This window comes from Pseudopipra pipra, chromosome 11 (assembly GCF_036250125.1).
Source record: "Pseudopipra pipra isolate bDixPip1 chromosome 11, bDixPip1.hap1, whole genome shotgun sequence".
NCBI lineage: Eukaryota > Metazoa > Chordata > Aves > Passeriformes > Pipridae > Pseudopipra > Pseudopipra pipra.
Window position 1 is genome coordinate 642,120 of NC_087559.1, and position 18,205 is coordinate 660,324.

Below are 18,205 nucleotides of genomic sequence, written 5' to 3' on the forward strand. Positions count from 1 at the left end.
GCATGGGGATAACACCGTTATTCAATCAGTTGTGAGTTATTTTGTGAGGTAAATCAGTAGGTGGAAGTGAGCTTTAGGGAGGCACCAGTTGTCCCCAGTGTGTGGTTTTCCATACCCGGTGATTCCCCAGTGCTTTCACATCATAGAAGAGTGTGGAGGTGTCAGTCACTATCTGTGATGACCTGGTTCTTTTTTTTTTTTACCTGGATGAGAAGTTTTTCTTTTGGATGAGAAGTGACAGTTGAGGGAACAGGGAGCAGCAACTCATCCCCCATGTTCCATCCCGAACCACACTCACACAGCAAACTTTGTGGATTAGTGGGATTCAGTTTAGTGCAGAATAAGTCAGAGCAAAGATCTTGCGGTGTTGGTGCCAAGTTTTTGTAGCTGTTTCAAAGCATTTGCAGCAGAAGGGCTGCAGTATTTTACGTGTTCCCCCATGGCCTGGCTCAAGCTTGTTATGAAACAGTGACCTTGCGGGTGGTTTGCTGAGGAAATGGGGCTCCCTCTGCTCTGGCCCAGCTCCCTGCGCATGCAGCAGCTTCCCCCTGAGGCTGCAGCAGGCTCTGGTGCTGGTGTCAGCAATATTTCCTCCCCTTAAGCGCATGCCAAGGGCTAGATGCCAAATGCTGGCAATGAAACAGCTCTGGGAAGAACCTGGAGCAGGAGCGCAAGGGGACACAGGAGGATGCCAAGGCTATGGAAACAGGAGACAGCGACTGCTTGGATTGTGCTGGGGCAGGACCACCCCCCCAGCACTGTTTTCCTTAGTCCAGCAGAAGGGAAGGAGCTGTTTGTGCTGGAGACCACTGTTAGCCCCTTTTTGTAAATATTTCTGGGCTATCTGCATATCTCCCTGGTGAAAAACTAACCTAATCCTGGACAGAAAGAGAAGGATAAGATGAGAAATCTGAGCTGAGCAGGTCAGTGGTACTGCACAGGGACCACGGAAGGGGCTGGTCCTGAGCCTGCTGAGAGATCCCACAGAGCCCAGGTCATGCCACCCAGGAACAGGGGGCTTGGGACTGGTTTGTAAAGAATGGGGGACTGAGGCCTTCAGCCTGAGACATGGCAAGAGCTCTGTAAATAGCTCTCTTTGAGCTGAGAGAGTGTGAGAGGAGGGAAAAATAATACCCTGAATGCAGGTAAATCAGCATCTTGTGACAAGAATGAAATGTGGGCTTATACGTGCATCTTGGTTGGCATTTGATGTGTTCTACAGAAAGTCAGACTGTGAGCATTGGGGAAGCAGGAGCTTCCTTGGAGAACATGCTGTGTCCTTTGGACTAATGAAATTACAATTAAAACAGCAGCTCAGGGTTTTGCTCGCCTTTGACATCTGAGACTTTACTGTGCTCTTGGATTACATTTTCCAGGATTTTTCTCTGCAGCTTGGCAAGGGAGCCTAATTAAAATCTGAAATGAAAGATCATGTCAGCCTTTATTTTAAATGAAAATCCTCCACAAACTGTTGCCTTTCATACAAGTACTGGCCATGAGTCCCTGGGAGCAAGCAGGCTGTGTTGTTTGTGTTATGGTTGAGGTTGCCAGTTAGATCTGACAGCAACGTTTTGCACTGATTCTGGGCACACAGACAGCTGGCACAGCTCTGCCGAGTTCCTGTTTTACACATGTGTTTTGCTCTGCTCCTCAGATCTGGGAGCTATTGGATCCAGTTGAATCCCTGCAGTGCCAGTGCTTTGGAACAGGAGGGTCATGTCCTCACTGGAGAGAAGCTGTGAGAGCTGACAGGTATCACACCTCTGCAGAGCTGCACAGCCCAGTGCCACAGGACACGGAGCCTCTGGAATCCTGCTGCAGGGATCCAAGGTCACTGCCGTGTTTTCTGGCAGTGAAATTAATAAAAAGGCCCATCTGGATGTTTGAGAAGTTAAAACCTCAAACATGTGAGCTGTGCCTTTGGAGATGAGTGACTCAAGCTTTTGGTTGGGATTTTCAGGTCAGTGCCTTCATTCCTGAGCTGTATTTTTGGAGAGCCCTCAGGAAATTAAGTTTTTCCTTCTGGAGCAGTGTACTCCTGAGAAGTCCGTGTCTCGGGATCCTGCACTGGGCACATACCCCAGTACTTCCCATGTCAGAGGTCCTTTAACTTGGATGAGTTACAAGATGTGGTCCATTTTGGCAGGTTGAGCCCCAGTGAGGGCAGCACAGAGAACTGGGTGCTGCAATGCCCACGATGCCAGCAGGAAGAAGAGGATGGAGAGGAGCAGGGAGGCAGCAGAGCAGCGTGGCCCTTGCTGCAGGGATGTGATCATGGGTTGCTGAAGCCCGGCATGAAGCCCCAGTGATGCTCTGCTGGCTCAGTAGCTCAGCCCCACGCAGGGTTAGCTCAGGTCCCTTGTTGAGCTGTGCCTCAGTTTGCTCCTGCACTGGCTGGCTGATCCCATAGCTCTGCCTCAGCTGATCCCATAGCTCTGCCTCAGCTGATCCCACAGCTCTGCCTCAGCTTTCTCTCCCTCCAGGGCCGCCTCTCTGAGCACTGCTGTGCTCAACTTGGGAGGGTGGCCTTTTTCCTTCAAACTGAAATCCACAGGTATAAAAAGTCCACATTAATTAAAAAAAAAAATTTCTAGTATTGCTAAACCAGTAGCTTCTCTCATACCATGTACTTTTTATTGTCTTAAGACAAAATATCTTTTGTCCTTGTTTCCTCCTCAAGGCATTTGAATCTATGTACATTTAAGCATCTATGATTCTGTGTACACATAAATAATATCTAATGGATATGCCACTGTCACTGTAAACCAGATTTTTCTTATTGCAGTGATTAGGGGAGGGTAGAAAAGGAAATGTATCATAATGATTGGCACATGGGAAACCACTGCCAAATCAGTGCCAACACAAATTAATGCAGCTTTTTTTCTGGAAAGCAATTGTGGCTATACTTAGAACATGTTGGGACGCTCCTGATCCTGTCTAAAAGGAAGGAGTCACATGCAACTCATTGAGCAGCATCACAGGAGGAGCCGGCCCAGTCCAGCGGCGGGGGTGGGATGCACAGCACAGCCTGCAGGGGCTGTGGGGACACACCTCGGGCACAGACAGCTGCTGCCCTGCCAGCTCCACCTGTCACAGGGCTAAGAGCAGCATGGTCAGCACAGTGTAAGTTTACCAAGAGGGGCAGGAGAAACCAAACATCAGGGTGTAGCTGAACAGCAGCAGAGCTGCTATTTCTGTCGGAGCTCTTGGAGCCTCCGTGACAAGTCCCCCACAGGCTGCAGCTCCAGCCACCACAGTGCAGGGTGCAGCTCTCCAGCTGGAGGAACCTGCTCACGCACAATTGGTTTTACTGCTGTTGAGAATCCCAGCTCTCTGGGCCTCACCGTTGTGCAAGCCTCCCCCTTATCGACAGCATATCTGTTACGTGATGCTTGTCTGTGCTCTGAGGCTCTGCCAGCACTGTGAGGCAGCTCACAGCACACAGCAAATCTGCTTTAACTGCCTTGGAACAAAAGCCTAATGTAGTGTGCAAAATAGAGGGAGACAAAAGGGATAAAAATCAAATTAGATTCACTGTGCACACAAATTGTCAAACCCAAAGCACAGTGATGCTGGGAATAGAGGGAAGAAAACAGCTTTAAAAACAGGGCATAAAAATGGATTGCTGTCCTTGCCTCACTCCAGGAGTCAGTTTGCATCCTGCAGGCACAGCCAGGGCTGAGATGTGCCCTATGGTGGTTTAACAGACCTTCCCTGCCTGCCCCAGGCTGCTGTTCTGTCCCTGTGGCGCTGAGTGGAGCGGGCACTGCCAGCCCTCACTCTGTGCTGGGGCAGCCTCATGGCTGAGCCCGAGCTGCAGCCTGTGTGAAGGCTCAGGATTCCCTGTGAGCTGCGGGAGCATCGCTGTCCAAGGCTGAGGCAGGGCTCGGTGACCCTCCCAGAACAGAAGGTGGCAGCCCGGGGCTTCGGCACGGGAACACCTCGTTGCTGTGCACCCAGGAGGGGCTTGGCCGGGTCCAGGCATGCTGACACAGCACAGGCCAGCAGAGTGCTTATGCTCCTTCAGCTGTACCAGGAAGGTTTGATTGATGCTGCTCCAGTAAACAGCCTTCCTTCTCCAGGGAAGGTGCGTCTTCACCAGCCGGACTCCCTGGGTTCAGGTGTTCCATGCAGGGCATATGTTTTCTTGTGTGTGGCCAGTGGGAGATAATCCATGGGGTGGCACATTCATGGGTAATGCACGGAACCCATGTCTCTGTGCGTAGTCCAAGTTCCTAAAAAAAAGCTAAAAAACCCCTCTAGGTGGGCTGCTACTACACGACTGAGACCTCAGACAGTGCAATCAAACCTCTCGGAGCTGCTGCGGTGCACGGGCCGGGTCACCAGGTCTCTGTGCCTCTGCTGTGTCACTGTGAAGGGGCGCTTAAAAACACCCCAAAACTTTCCACTCTGTTTGGGAAATGACACTGTCGTGCTGGAATTTACAATGAAGTTGTGAATGCAGCTGAAGCCTGGGGCTTCTCCAGGAGAAGGCCCCTTTGGCCAGCTATATTCAGCTCTAATGAGAGGGCTGAATTCTCCCTCAAAGCCATGTTTTCCATTTGGCCCCTTTTCCCTCATCAATCGCTGTCACTTCAGACAGAGGCCCCGCATGCAGCTTCCCCTGGGCCTGTGTGCCGTGCGGGGCCGCTGGGGAGGACAGCCTGCCCTACTAAACTGCATCTCTGAGCCCCGAACAATAGCGCTTTGTGTGAGTGCACAGTGCAGGCTCAGTTTCCCAGGCTTTTCCTTTTCTCCTCTCCCCTCTCCCGCTGGAAGCCCCCAGCGAGGCGGGAGCGGGCAGGGGCTGCTGCCACCAAACAAAGGGCGCGGGCGGCCCCTCCACCCGCCTGGCTCCAGCTGCAGGTACTGCATCATTTGCCTCCAGTACAACAGACCCGAGTCATTTCAGCAAAAATGCCAACCAGGGTGCAAGGAGGGCTCCAGCCTCCACAGGCAGGCAGGGCCCTCACTGCAGCCCTGGGGACACGACGATGGCACCTGGGGTGGCTTTGGTGAGGGACGTGCTGTGGTGCCCATGCTGTCTGCTCTGGTGACCTGTGGTGCCCATGCCATTTGCTCTGGTGACCTGCTGTGTGCCAGGTGCCCCAGTCACCTGACAGCTTGCTGCCAGAAGCCTCCCTGGCTGCAGGTAGTGCCAGGACAGATGGAGATGCTGGAGTGAGGAAGAATGGGGTGAAGTTTAAAAAAATCAAACTAGGCCAAATCTCTAGGTCAGTGGTGCTTGTTTACAGGGGCAGGACTGCAGGGACACCCAGCCCACACACAAGGGGATGCTCCTTTGCATCAACAGACAGGAGAGTCTCCCAGAAAGGAGCAGGAATTTTAACTCCACTTACAGACATGGAAACAGGGATGTGGCCAAGATCTCGGTGTCCCAGATCAGCCCCCATTCTTGTCCCAGTGGGCCCCATGCCCACCCACATGCTCCTCCTGCCCTTTGCTGCTGCCAAGCGGAGCAGAGTGCTGCTGGGAACACTGGGCAGGAACGGAGGGATGTCCCTCAGTTCCCTGCATTGCTGCCAAATTCAGTCAAGCACCATGTCAGGTGGACTGCTGTGACACGCGGGGACCCTGTTTGGGTGCAGGGATGTTCAGGACCATCATGGCCAGGCTGGGGGTGCTACTCCCACTGGGCAGTGAAGGGGCCCTTCCATAGGGCAGACAGGGAAAGCTCCCGTGGCTGCCCTCCAACCTGCTCCTGCACTTAGGAGTTCTGGATCCCAAAGTGCCTAAAAATGCCGTTAGTGGGTTTCACATTCCAGATGGAGAAATGGAGATCATGTGTGACTAAATTGGGAACAGTAAACAGCAGGGACCCAAGTGTCAGAAAACACTGACAGCCCAACAGCCACCAATGTGGGAGCTCTCCCTTGGCTTCAGTGTGACCCACTGCCCATGGCTTCGCTCTGCCCTGTGCAGTGGCCCTGAGGCTGCTGGTGTCACTACCCTGGAGCTGCTGCCTTCTGCTGTCCCATGCAGCTACTGTGAGCTGTTGTGCCGTCAGCATCGTCTGGAAAGGCAATGGTAGGGAAAACTGTCTCTTATTTATAGCTGCATTGTCACAGGCAGTGCTGATCTGCAGGATGCAGAGCCCCCAGTGATGGAAATGGATCGAGGAATAGGAGCATCTTGGATGTGATAAAAACAGGCTCAGTCCTACAGAAGAACATTGCCACCATATGACCTGCAGGGAGGAGCAGAAAACACTGCTGTGTGTGTGACGTGTAATACCTCAGGCTCTGGCCTTGTGTCCAGAGTCATTGATACTGCGGGATGCCATTGACTGGTCAGAAACAGTAATTCAGGGAGGATAAAGAGATGTTGTTAAAAGAGCAGCAAGCTCCTCCTCTTGTGCAAGTTCTTTTTTGGTCTGTTGCTACAGCAACTCTCTACCAAGAACAAAGATGACAGCAAGATATTAAATTTTGCAGCAACTCAATTGACTCCTGATTTCCCTTCTTTTTTGCCTTCAGTAACTGAATCCTGCTGCATTAATTGTCTTAGATTTCAGATGGAAATCGTGCCTTCCTTTGACAAGAATTCCTGTGTTGCTCTTTCCTCCTTCCCCTCAGAAACCAATTAAATCAAATTAACTTATTTAAATCCAGTGGGTGATTATAAACACTGGATTTCTTGGCTTTATTTCTTCTGCATGTGGACATCATATGTTTTAAGCCACGACTCATATTCTGTACCAAAATCCCCAAAGCCTTGATATTCTTTAAAAAGAAACAAACAGTTCTTGGCAAGTACGATTTCGGCAAAGTTCAACGTATGCCGGTGGCACAGCACAGAAACATAAAATCTGAGTAACTGGAACAGAGATCGTCTGGATTTAGGAATGTTAAAATTGGTTTTAAAGCACTGCTGCATTTCAGTTCTTTCCCCCTATACCCCCCAGTCTATGTTTCCTGTGGGGCAGACCCTAGGGAGGCCACAGACCTGCATCTCTGGGATCACGTCTGCACACGCAGATGCCCTGGGTTCGGTGGGACAGAGCCTGACAGGGACCCGCCTCAGTGTGGGGACTGTCACCTTCAGAGCCCTGGCCCTTGGCTCCCGAGGTCCAGAGCTCCTGTGTGGGGATGGTCACAGCCCCGAGCCTTTGGAGCAGGTGCTCTGTCACTGTGTCCGACTGTCACCTGTGTGTGCCTCGTGCGACAGGGCTGCTCCGGAAGGGCTAACGGGGAACCCTGTGGGGAACGGGGCGAGGGGAAGAGAGGCCACTCGAGTTTGTCTGAGATGACACAAAACATGCACTGCTACTAGCACTGGGATGGACTCCTGGCAGCAGGTAACCACGGGAGAACAGCATCATCCCACATGAGCAAAGCATGGATCAAGTCACAGCCAGACTGCAAATGCAACTGCACCAAATGACAGGGGTTTGTACCGAACCCTGGAGAGAGCTGTGCTGTGCTGTGAAACATGAGACAGTGGGACCATGCTGGGTGGTGGAGCTGTGGCTCCTGGGAGTGCAGTGTGGGGAATCCTCGCCCCTGAGGAGAAGAGAATAGGGCAAAATGGGAGAAAATAGAGGCAGAGGCAACGACATTTGGAGAAAGGGAGGTGATTGACGCACATGAAATATCACATATTTAGCTTTACTCTGAATTAGTGGGAGTATAACTAACAGTTTGGCTTTGGCAGCTTCAGCAAGGTGTGTGCAGGAGGGACAGGCTCAAGAAGAGTCTGAGCCAACGTGGGTTTAGTACAAGATCAAAGCCAAGGCAGGAGCCCAACAGAGTTAACCAGAAGCATGGGTCCTGTCACTTTTCCCCAAGAGTTGTTGTGCAAAAGCACTTCTTTGGGGGCTTTAGTCCAGGGCAAAGGACTCCAACCCATCCTGTGGGCAGGACTTAAACAGCTGCTTGGATTTCAGATGCACACTTTGGATATTAACACAAAATGCCAGCATTGTGCAGGGGATGTCCTTCCTAAAGAGCCTGGGTGTGGGCACAGGGTGCCTGTTTCCCAGAGCAGTGGCTGAGCAGGCACCAGCGGAAGCTGCTGGTCACAGCAGGAAAAAGAAAGCACAGCTTTGCCCACAGGGTCTGGGCAACCTCCCCGAGGAAACAGAGGTAACAGATCTCTAGCAGGAAACTGCTCACAAGAGCCCTTTCACCACTGATAACGTCTGTGGTGCAACTGTGGCCTCATGCAGTGACAGCAGGTTCTGAGTAGCTTCTTACTCCAGTGCCTTTTACAGGAGAATTAGAGCTGCAGGGAATTATTGCTGTTGACAAGTTGTTGATCATAATTCCTTGTGCTTTTAGTCACAAATAAATATTCCCATTTCTTACAGTGACTTGAATTATTGACCAGTGTAATGCTGAATTCTACTGGTATGACAAAGGCTTAAAATGGTAACAGTAGAAAAGGCAGAGATTGAGGTGGGCACATATTTAGAGTGCTCTGCTTCTTCTCTGAATATTCATGGCTGCAAGGACCCTACACTCATACTTTTGGGAGATACCCTTCTACTTACAACTGAGCTGTTGGAAACCCATATAAAGTAAAAATAAAAAGCAAACTTCTGGGATGCTTTACCTGAAAAGAAACATGTGTCTGCATACAGAAATCAAGACTTGTCTTCGGCTGCAGTTATTTTGGGTGCAAAGGCAGGTCAGTGCCAAGTTATGATGGCACTTCACTACACAGATAAAAAAGGGAACAGAGGGAGAACTAGTTGTTTTGTTAATATGACAAGATAACAGCACTTTGCTGCAGGAAAGGATGTAAGGTTCAGAAAAAACAAAGGTTATGTGGTGCTGCACAAACAGTTTCTATGTTACATGTCTTCAACCGTTTTTTTCTTACACTGGGAAATGTGTGTATGGAAGTCTTTCCCCAGCAGTCTGGCTGTATTAGAGCTGTGCCATTCCTGCAGAGCAGCCAGCCAGCAGGGCTGGGCTCACAGAGATTTTATTCCCCAGATGACCCTGCTACAGCTGAGCACTTTCTGTGTTGGCACTTTCTCCCACTCTGGCTGGTTTGCTGCAGGTCCCACGAGCCCAAGGCAGAGCCCACATCTCCTGGCGACCCCCAAGTCTGGACTGGAAGAGTTGGTCTCACCAAGTAGGGATCTACAGCAGCTTCCCAGAGAGGCTGCAAAGGATTCAGCAATGCCAAGGTTGTCCCCATTCCCCAACTCCATCAACCCAAGGTATGGCACAGGGGATTCTGCCTTTCAGAGACCTCAGGAAGGCAGAAAGACCAAGGAGAATTGGGGTCATGTCACATGAGCTGCCTTACTCTCTGGGCTGGGTAACTGGTGCCAGTGCTGCAGCCGTGGCTCTGGCATGAGGTTGTGAAGGGTTTTAACACACAGCTCAGTGTCCATATCAGCTGTGGCTTGGTGAGGCCTCCAGCCTGGCTCCAGCCTGGCTCCAGCCTTCCCTTGCAAAGCTCCACTGGTGTGAGAGGGGATATGATGGATATCCCATCCCTGGGAGTGTCCAAGGCCAAGTTGGACGGGGCTTGGAGTAACCTGGTCTAGTGGAAGGTGTCCCTGCCCATGGCAGGGGGTTGGAATGAGATGAGCTTCAAGGTCCCTTCCAACCCAAACCAGTCTGTGAATGCATGACCAGAGGGTCTGCCTGACTCATGGCAATGTACACAAGTGACTCTCTGGAAGCAGCATTCGTGTACCCTGCTGAGGCCGCTGTGTGTATGTTCAGCACATCATGAAACACAGTCTGAAGCTGGAAACAAAGAGTGCAAGACAGCTTCTGCCTAAAGAATTTTCCTTAATTTAGGAATTGCTTTAAGCCAACATTACCTCTGCTTCCTGAGCACACACAAGGCTACTGCCCTGGAAATAATCTGGATTAGCCTTACTGGAGTGACCACGTTGCCATAGTTACTGTTGGTTTCTCTATACCTCAAGCTTGAAGTGTTTATTATGATTAAATCCCATCCCATCCCATTCTTCATTTAAAAATTCTGTGTTGGAAGTGTCACAAAGTGAATTAGAATGTAATCCTTCCTTTTAAGAAGCTGTTTTAAGTTGAAATTCCACAAATGATCCTAGATGTTGGTATTTATTAAAAATCATTAATTTGTGATTGGATTATTTTTCTTCAGCCATCGCTGCTTCTTTATTCTTCCTGGTATCTGAGTGACAAAAAACCCTGACGCTGCTGGATCATTTCATGACTGTTTGAGTTTTTTCTTTCACCACTGTATTGTGGACCACCCTGGTAAAAGATGTGCAACACTCTTAGACTCTTGGCTTTGACCTTAGAGGGGGCCTCATACGTTTGAACCAATCTGGCAAGAAATTAAAATCTGTCCTGTGGCACAGGTTGTTTTAGGAAATGTTGGTCTTTGCTCTCCAAATCCCTGTGGGTGTTACAAGGTGAAGTGACTGCCGCTGGAACGAATCCATTATAAAATGGCCCGTGCTTCTCTTTTCCTGTTTGTTTGGGTTTTTTTTGTGGAGAGCGAGCTCTGAACTGTAAGGTCCCCTCAGAGTGGTACTGGCTTTGAAAGAACATGACATCATGTTCCTGTTCTGTAAAAAATGTGTGTTATTTTTCTCTTTTCCTTTACCACATCTGTTAACAGCTTAATAGAGCTCTGATCTCTCTTCCATTTCCCCATGTCAGCTGTTATGTTGCCCACCATCAGAAATTCCTCACCCAACCTAAGCAATATTTAGGAGATAAGTTCATCTCCCAGCCACCTCCCTGCACACAGCATTTTGGCTTGTTCTTGTCTGCCTTCTGCATCATCCATCTAACCAATAACGAGCTGTACTGCCAGCAGGCTCTGTCACCCCATCCTGCCGTTCTCAGTGCTGTGAAACTGCCCAGACCAAGGTAAATTGTGTTTCAAAGATGTTTTGACACAAAATCTTTAGCGTATTGGTGAGTGACACAACCCAAAGCAGTGAGAGCGGACGGCCAGCCTGCTGCCTGCCCTGCTGGGGGTTTACACAGCCTTGGGCACAGAGTGGGCACAGCTTCCTGGCTTCCCCATCCCAGATCAATGGCTTTTCCTCCATCGCTCCTTTCCATTATCTCAGTTCAGCAATTGCTGTTTGTGCCCCCAGACCTCCCAGCTCTCTCAGCTGACGTGTCAACACTCCTTCACTGATGTCCTTGCCAAGACCAGGGAAGCAGCTCCTGCGCCCAGGTCCCTCTTGCACCCTTCCAGCTCACCCCAGGATTGCTTGTGGCCTCTTTCTGTCCCCATTTCTCTCCTGCCTCTTTTGTGCTGGCTGCACCCAGCCCTCTGCTGTCAGGTCTTCTATTCTTGTTCAGCCTCCCCACTTGGCTCCCTCGTTCCCCTGTGCCCGGCTGTCAGATCGGGGGTTCACAGAACCCCACTCCTCCCCCGGGTGTGCCCAGGCTGCCCTGCTCCCCCCAGCTCTCTCCTCCACTTCTGCAGCTGCCAGGTCAGGAGCCTGACAGCTCTGTGGGTTGGCACACCAGCACAAGGAGAATCCCACAGGGCAGCTCCACTGGATTGCTGTTGTGTGTCCATGTCACTTCAGGCCCTGCCAGCTGCTGGCCCTGCCTGTTCACCCCCAGAGGGGTTTGTCCCCTAAATGCTGGAGCTGGAGAATCGTGTTTTCCTGTGTCCCCCACGGTGCACAACTGGCCATAGGGACCAGCATGTGCTCTCCAGCTGCTTCTGCCCCGCCACAAAACTCTGCCCCACGCTCATGGCCATTGTCACTGTGCCCTCCCTGCCCTGTGGTCCCTGTGCTCTGCTTCTCCCTGTGACAGTGGGGGTCTGGCACAGCTCGTGCCCTCCCTGGGGCTCTCCCGGAGCAGGAGTGACCCTGCTCAGCCCTGACCCCGGGCCTCGTGCTCCGCAGTGGCTGTGCTTCCCTGGAAGTGATTGCTTTGTCTCCCTCCTCCCCGGGCCTTTCCCGGCCGCTGGGATGCAGAATGCTCCTCTGTGCCGCCTGCTCGCACTAGGTAAATTATTTGTGTAATGGGCTGGGGTTATTTTTTGTAAGCTGGCAGAGTAACTGTGAATCATCAAATCTCCCTGAATTCAGTCCTCACAGGACACCCACAAAAGGACCTATTGTGCAGAGCAGTGGTGGGAGCGTGGCTGGAACTGGACAGAGGAGCCACTCAGTGGATTGTGGATCTGCAGAAGCCGAGTCTGCAGCATGGCTGGTGTATGGGCTCGGATGAGCCATTGGAAACGCTGCTGGCGAGTGTGTGGGGTTTCATGGCACCGGGTCCCAACTGCTCAGCCAAGGCCCCTGGAAAAGAGCCTTAAGCACTGTTGCTGCTTCTGCTGGAACGAACGCTTTATCCTTTTTTCCTCATTTTAACAAAAGGTGACAAATCTGCCCCAGTGCAGTCCCGCTGGCCCGGCGGCGTCCGGATGGGGCCGGAGCCTTGGGCTGAGAAGGGGCTGCTCCGGGAGCGGGGACACGCGGGGACAGCGACAGACGCCGCCCGCGGGGTGGGAACCGGGGCGATCGGCACGCACCGGTACCGGCGGGGCCGCTCGGCGGGGTCCGGCCGGGGCCGGGGCCGGGGCCGGGGGTCCGGGGGTCCGGGGGTCCGGGGTCCGGCCGCGCTCGCAGCCCGGCGGGGCGGGGCCGAGAGGGGCGGGGCGGGGCCGAGAGGGGCGGGGCCGGGGCCCGGGGACGCCCCGCCCCGCGCGCAACCTGAGCGCGGGAGCGGCGCCAGGGCCCCGCCTCGGCCGGCGGCGGGAGCGGCTGCGCTCGGCTCGGCTCGGCTCGGCTCGGCTCGGCTCGGCTCGGCTCGGCTCGGCTCGGCTCGGCTCGGCTCGGCTCGGCTCGGCTCGGCTCGGCTCGGCTCGGCTCGGCTCGGCTCAGCCCTGCCCGGCTCAGCTCAGCCCTGCCCGGCTCTGCTCGGCTCAGTCGGTTCCGCCGGCTCCGCTCCGCTCCCGGCTCCGCCGCGCTCCCCGCGGTGCGGGCGGTGCGCGGTGTCCCCGGCGCCGCCAATGACGGTGGGCGCGGGCGGCGGCGGGGCCGCGGCCGGGTGAGGCGGCGGTGGAGCGCGGCGGGCGGCGGTCCCGGCGGGACCCGCGCCCTCCCGCACGATGTCGGCGCAGGGCAAGTTCAAGAAGGACAAAGAGATCATCGCCGACTACGAGGCGCAGGTCAAAGGTGCGTAGCGGGGCCGGTGCGGGGCGCGGCGGGGCCGCCTTTGTGTGCGGGGCGGGGCGGGGACGGGCCGGTCCGGCCGCGGGGGCTGTGCCGCCGACCCCCGCCCCTCCCGCGCTGCGGCACCGCCGGCCGCGGCAGCCCCGGCCCTGCCTGCCGGGCGCGGGGGGCGGCGGTGCCATCGCCGTGCGGGCACTTGGCGTGCGGGGATGGGCAGCGATCGTTCAGCCCCCGAAGCCGCGCTGGCCGGGGCAGCGCCCCGCGCCCACCCGGGCAGCGCCCGCCCCGGGGACGGGAGCGGCACCGGGGCTCGGAGGCAGCCCCGGGCCTGTGCGGTGTCGGGAGCGCTGCCCGCGGCCTCCCGGCGAGCAGCGCATCGATCCTGCGGTCCTTATGTAAGGAACTTCGCCTTCGTGCTCCGGCCCCGCGCCTCCAGGCCCGCAGTCATTATTATGCAAGTGCCGGTACTGGTGCGGGGTGCGGAGCTGTGCGGCAGCCGCTGCCTTCCTGAGAGTTGGAGAGGAATAAAATGAGAGGTTGTGTCTGTTGAGACCACCAAGCGTCAAATCCCAGGCTCCAAGTTAATTCTTGTTACGAAAGAAAGTTGGTACCCTGTGACACATGGCAGCTCTTCAGCCCAGGGAAGGGCTAAGCTGGTTGGAGGCAGAGGGAAATGAGCCGGAGTAACCTGCTCTCTATTGCACACCCAGGAATTTTAAGTGTCCGTAACAAACTGTATTAACGGATATTTTTGGATAACTTCAGTTTATCAATCTACTCACTGTTGCAACGATTGCCAGTTCTGTTAGCTGATGACAATTCCTTTTCCCACCTTCAGCTGGAGGATACTCAGCTGCTTCCCTCACGCCTTTTCCTTGTGTGTCCCCTTTCAGTCCCTCTGCTATTATATAAAACTGTCTCTGCTCTCCCTTTGCTCCGTTGTTTTATATGGATATGTGTTCACCACTTTGTTATGTTTAAGTCTGAGTTAATTAAAAATGTAAAAAATAGCTTTTCTGCAGATTAACCCATGCTTGTGCAACCTCAAAAGCTTCCCTTTTTCTGCAGATCCCGGCTCAACTGGGTGATGGCTGGTCTGCACAGACTGCTCTTGGAAGTCTCTGCCTAACTGCGGCAGTGCCATGCCAGAGGGAGGGATTCTGGGGAAGGGGCTGGCTGTTGGTTTCGTGCCATTGTTTACTTTCTTGCATTTCGGTCTTTTGTAGGTGGCCTCAAAGAGTGACGGAACAGTCACAACACACTCTGCTCAGTGCCAATTACCTTTCTGCTTGTGTGTAATTTGGGCAAATTGATGTTATTGCACCCCACAGTTAAGCAGATGAAATATTCTTTTAGCATGTGGTATTGTTCATTTCATGGGAGGGGATTTGCATTTTTTTCCCAGAGACTGTCCCATTGTTTCATGTTGTTCTCAAAGATGTCCTGGGCCGGCTTGTTTCTGCTTCTTGGGTGCTCAGGGTGCACAGGGGCTGCTGGGGCAGGACTGGCTCTGAGCTGTTCCAAAGCTTCACTGCAGACGTCTCCAGTGTTTTTTCTGATTGTTGTTTGTAACTGGAGTACTCATGTGCCGTGATCATTTTTGGCCCGGCTTCTGTAGCCTCATGGTTTCCATATGTGAGGCCGTTAATGCTGGAGTACGTGTGAGGGTGTTTTATTGCACCACTGCAATCATGTTTTGGGCAGCTGTAACATAGTTTGCTGATGGGCCAGTAATAATTTTCTTGATGCTGTTCTGTGCCTAATTACACCTCCAGGAATGTCCGTTTCCTGATGTAGGGTGCTTGGTCTGTGTTTTCACCTGAATAAAGGCTAATTTGGATGTGGGCAGGGTGTAACTGCGCCTGTAGCTGGGGTGAGGTGGGCAGTCAGACCCAACGGCCCGTGTGCTGCCAGCCTGCTGCCTTTGAGGAGGTGGCAGCTCCATCCCTGGACACATCAGGTCTGTCACAGGACCAGGGTGGTTTTGGGGTAACCTTGGTGAGATGCAGGGTCTCCAGTGGTCACAGCTGTGTCCTGACAGCCATCCCATGTCCCTGACAGAGACCCAGAGGGTCTCTGACCTTCCCACCTTGCTAAACTGAGAGGAGGATAGTAGTCTGACTCTGGAGGGGTCGATGCAGAGCTCTGCTGTAGCTTGTGCTTCTTCACTACACAGGAGCAGTGGGAGCAAACGTGAGTGGGCAGACAGGTTTGGTGAGAAGGCAGCAGTTGGTCATGGTGCTCATAGGGACCCAAGGGGGGCCAGTGGCCCAGGACCTGCTGTGGAGGGAGTGGGGCTTTTCTGCGCTTAGAGGTGTGTGTGAACCTCACATGGGGGAGGGTGTGTCACCATCTAACCTTCTCTGTGACAGTGACCATGATCACCCACCTCCACTTATGCTCCCCTTTGGTTGGGCCTGGTCTCCCCTGGCTCAACCAAAGGATTGGATATAGGCTGCCTCATTATCTCAGATACCCTTTTTATTTCCTTCAGGGATTGAGTCGTTGTTCTATTCATATCTAACCCCTTGGTGAAGATGGGTGCCCAAACCTCCAGAAATAGACTAAAATGGAAGACAAATAGCGAGAAAAGAAAAGGGGAAGTGGTGGCAAGGGGGACTAACGACCAGAGTGTTGGCACAGAAATGCTGACATATGAAGATGATAAAAGGTGAAAAATTGAAGAAGTGATGTCTTGTTATGGAGGACGGGACTGGAATTTGAACAGAACACAGTGCTGGTCCCCATGGCATGGTCAGGAATATGGCAGGGAGAAAGGTGGAAAACTCTGCACATGAGCTCCAGGGCATACACTAGCATGGGTGGAAGGGAAGTAGCTCCAGCAGAGCTGCACTGGAAGTGCATTTGAAGATGGATGTTGGAGAGGATTGGGAGTGGGCAGGGTGCTGCTGGTGCGAGGTGTCAGCTACTGCTGGGTGAGGTAATGACCTTCCAGCAGTGCCTGAAGTGTGTGTATAAAGCCTCAGTGCTGGAGGAGCTGATGGACACCTGGAATGAATGGTGGGGGAAAATAGTTCCTTAGATGGATTTTGGGAATGTTTTGCTGAAGCCTCTAGCTCTGGCTGTTGGGAAGTAGAGCAAGGGCTGGGATGGTTCGGGGATGGCCTCTCAGTAGCTGCAGTGTGGGAACTGAGCCCTGCCCGACCTGCTGTGCTCCGAGTGCTGCAGCCCCGGACGGCAATCGAGAAGCCCACGTGCTGTGTGGGGAGCGCGATTGGCGGGAGGAGGGTTGGACTGGGGAATAATCTTTGTGCACAGGGTGATTTATCAACCATAATGGCTCTGTATCTTCTTTCTCTCCCTGGAGAATTGTGTCTGCTCCTCTCACGGTGGGAAGGAGTTGTCCTGAAAATGCTTGGAAAAGATAGTGGGGGTGTGTGGGGTGTGGGTCTGTGTGAGTGCCCTGCTGCACACACTGTTCCTGGGTGTCACAGGGGAGGCTGGGGGCTGATGGCTGGGACCTAGTGACATGAGGCTGGCAGTTCTGCAGGGTGCCTGGGGCTCTGGCTCGGTGCCAGTCTGCTTTTGGGAGTGGGAATACCTGATGGCTTCTGTCTGCAGCTGCTGCAGGCGCTGTCCTTGCAGCTCTGCGCAGCGTTTGCCGTCTGCCCGTGCACGGAGACCTCTCGCTCTCACCTCTGCTGCACACACACAGCGCTGACACCTCCTTCCCACACTGTGGGCTTTCCTGTCAGTTATCCGTGGGTCTGCCCTTCCCTTCTGCTGCTGCTTTCAGCTGTTGGGAGAGGGAGAGCTGGCCCCAGCACTGGCAGGAGATGCTTGCTGGACTGTACCAGAAAGAAAATATTTAAGGGTACTTTTAGGAGGCAGGTTTTCTTATTTGCCTTAGCCTTGCAGACAGGAGTGATTGCATTAAAAATAAACACCAATGGAGATATGGCTGCAGATTTACAACTGCCACATGACAGCTGCCTGCGGAATACAGAAGACAGCGGATCCTTGGACGCACAATTTAAAGCGAGTGTTTTCAGACGTACAGTTTTTAATTGGTCTATCTGACCAGAAAGCTAAATAAATGTCTCTTTCTCATTACTGTCACGTGCCTGATTTGTGGCTTTAATGCAGCAAAACGAACCAGTTTTAATGATGCAGATGCAACTGCCTGTGGTCCAGCATTGGAAACCTTGCAGAAAATTGGGCATCGTGTTGATTGGCTGTTGGACTGCTTCCTGCAGCTTTACCTTAACCCTGGCAAAATGCAGGTCTCTGTGTGATCCCTCTGGCTGCTGTTGGCAGGGAGATGGCTGCGAGGCAGTAGCATCTTGTGTTGTGTGCCTAGCAGGTGACATGATCCCTGGTGATCCTGGAGATGGGACTCTCCAAATGGTGTGTTTGGCTGAATAGTGGGAAAGGGATGATTTCTTGCACTACTGAGACTCTTAGTTGCTGTGTAAATTGATAACAGAACTAGAATTTTATATGCTAAATCCATTAAAGACACTAAAAAGGCTTGCAAACCTGGGGCCAAAAAAACCCAATGTGTTCTTTCCCATTTTCACAGAGCTTAGGTTATCAGTGCTCATTAGCTTTGACTTCTACTGCAGTAGCTGCATCCCTTCTTTTGTGTCTACTCTCTTTTCCTACCTATTACTCTCTTTCCGCTTTGCTCAGAAAATGTTGGGAAAATTCCCATACCCAATCATTTTCTGGGATGGTGGTTTGCTCAGAGGAGTAGTTTTAGTTCACGACTGGGGGAGTCATCAAGGCTTGATCTTGACAGCCCATTCAATAAAATGGTTCTGTGCAAGAGAAGGTTGCACCCCTTTGTGCAGGAGGGCTGTTGGGAAACTACTAAATATTGATCACAGAAACAGATAGAAAATATCCATTGGCTTAATTGTCTTGCTTAACAAAATGTGGGGAAGTGTGATCCAAGGGCACCTGGTGTGCCTGGCATAACTCTGTTGGCTTTGGTGCAGCTGTCTGTGGCACGCAGCAGATTCTGATGGGTCTGATGTGGTTTCTGCTGTGAGACTTTTGGAGAACTGCTCCATGCTGCTCCTGGTTTGGTTGATTCCTGTGTAGATTTATTTGTTG

The 18,205-nt window shown here is 52.8% G+C and overlaps 1 protein-coding gene across 4 annotated transcripts in view; it reads left to right on the forward strand.

Annotated features, from left to right (window-relative positions):
• The window catches only part of SRGAP3 (SLIT-ROBO Rho GTPase activating protein 3), a 575,259-nt gene that overhangs the window by 11,522 nt on the left and 545,532 nt on the right, over positions 1 to 18,205 (forward strand). For 2 of the 4 annotated variants that reach the window (XM_064667087.1, XM_064667089.1), the window contains exon 1: positions 12,707 to 13,129. The exons of 1 other annotated variant lie outside the window; for it this stretch is intronic. In XM_064667087.1, the coding sequence (XP_064523157.1) occupies positions 13,063 to 13,129 (67 nt within the window). In that variant the 5' untranslated portion in view covers positions 12,707 to 13,062. Of the gene's footprint in view, positions 1 to 12,704; positions 13,130 to 18,205 lie in introns of those variants that run through there. One more of the 4 variants, XM_064667090.1, reaches the window with a different exon arrangement.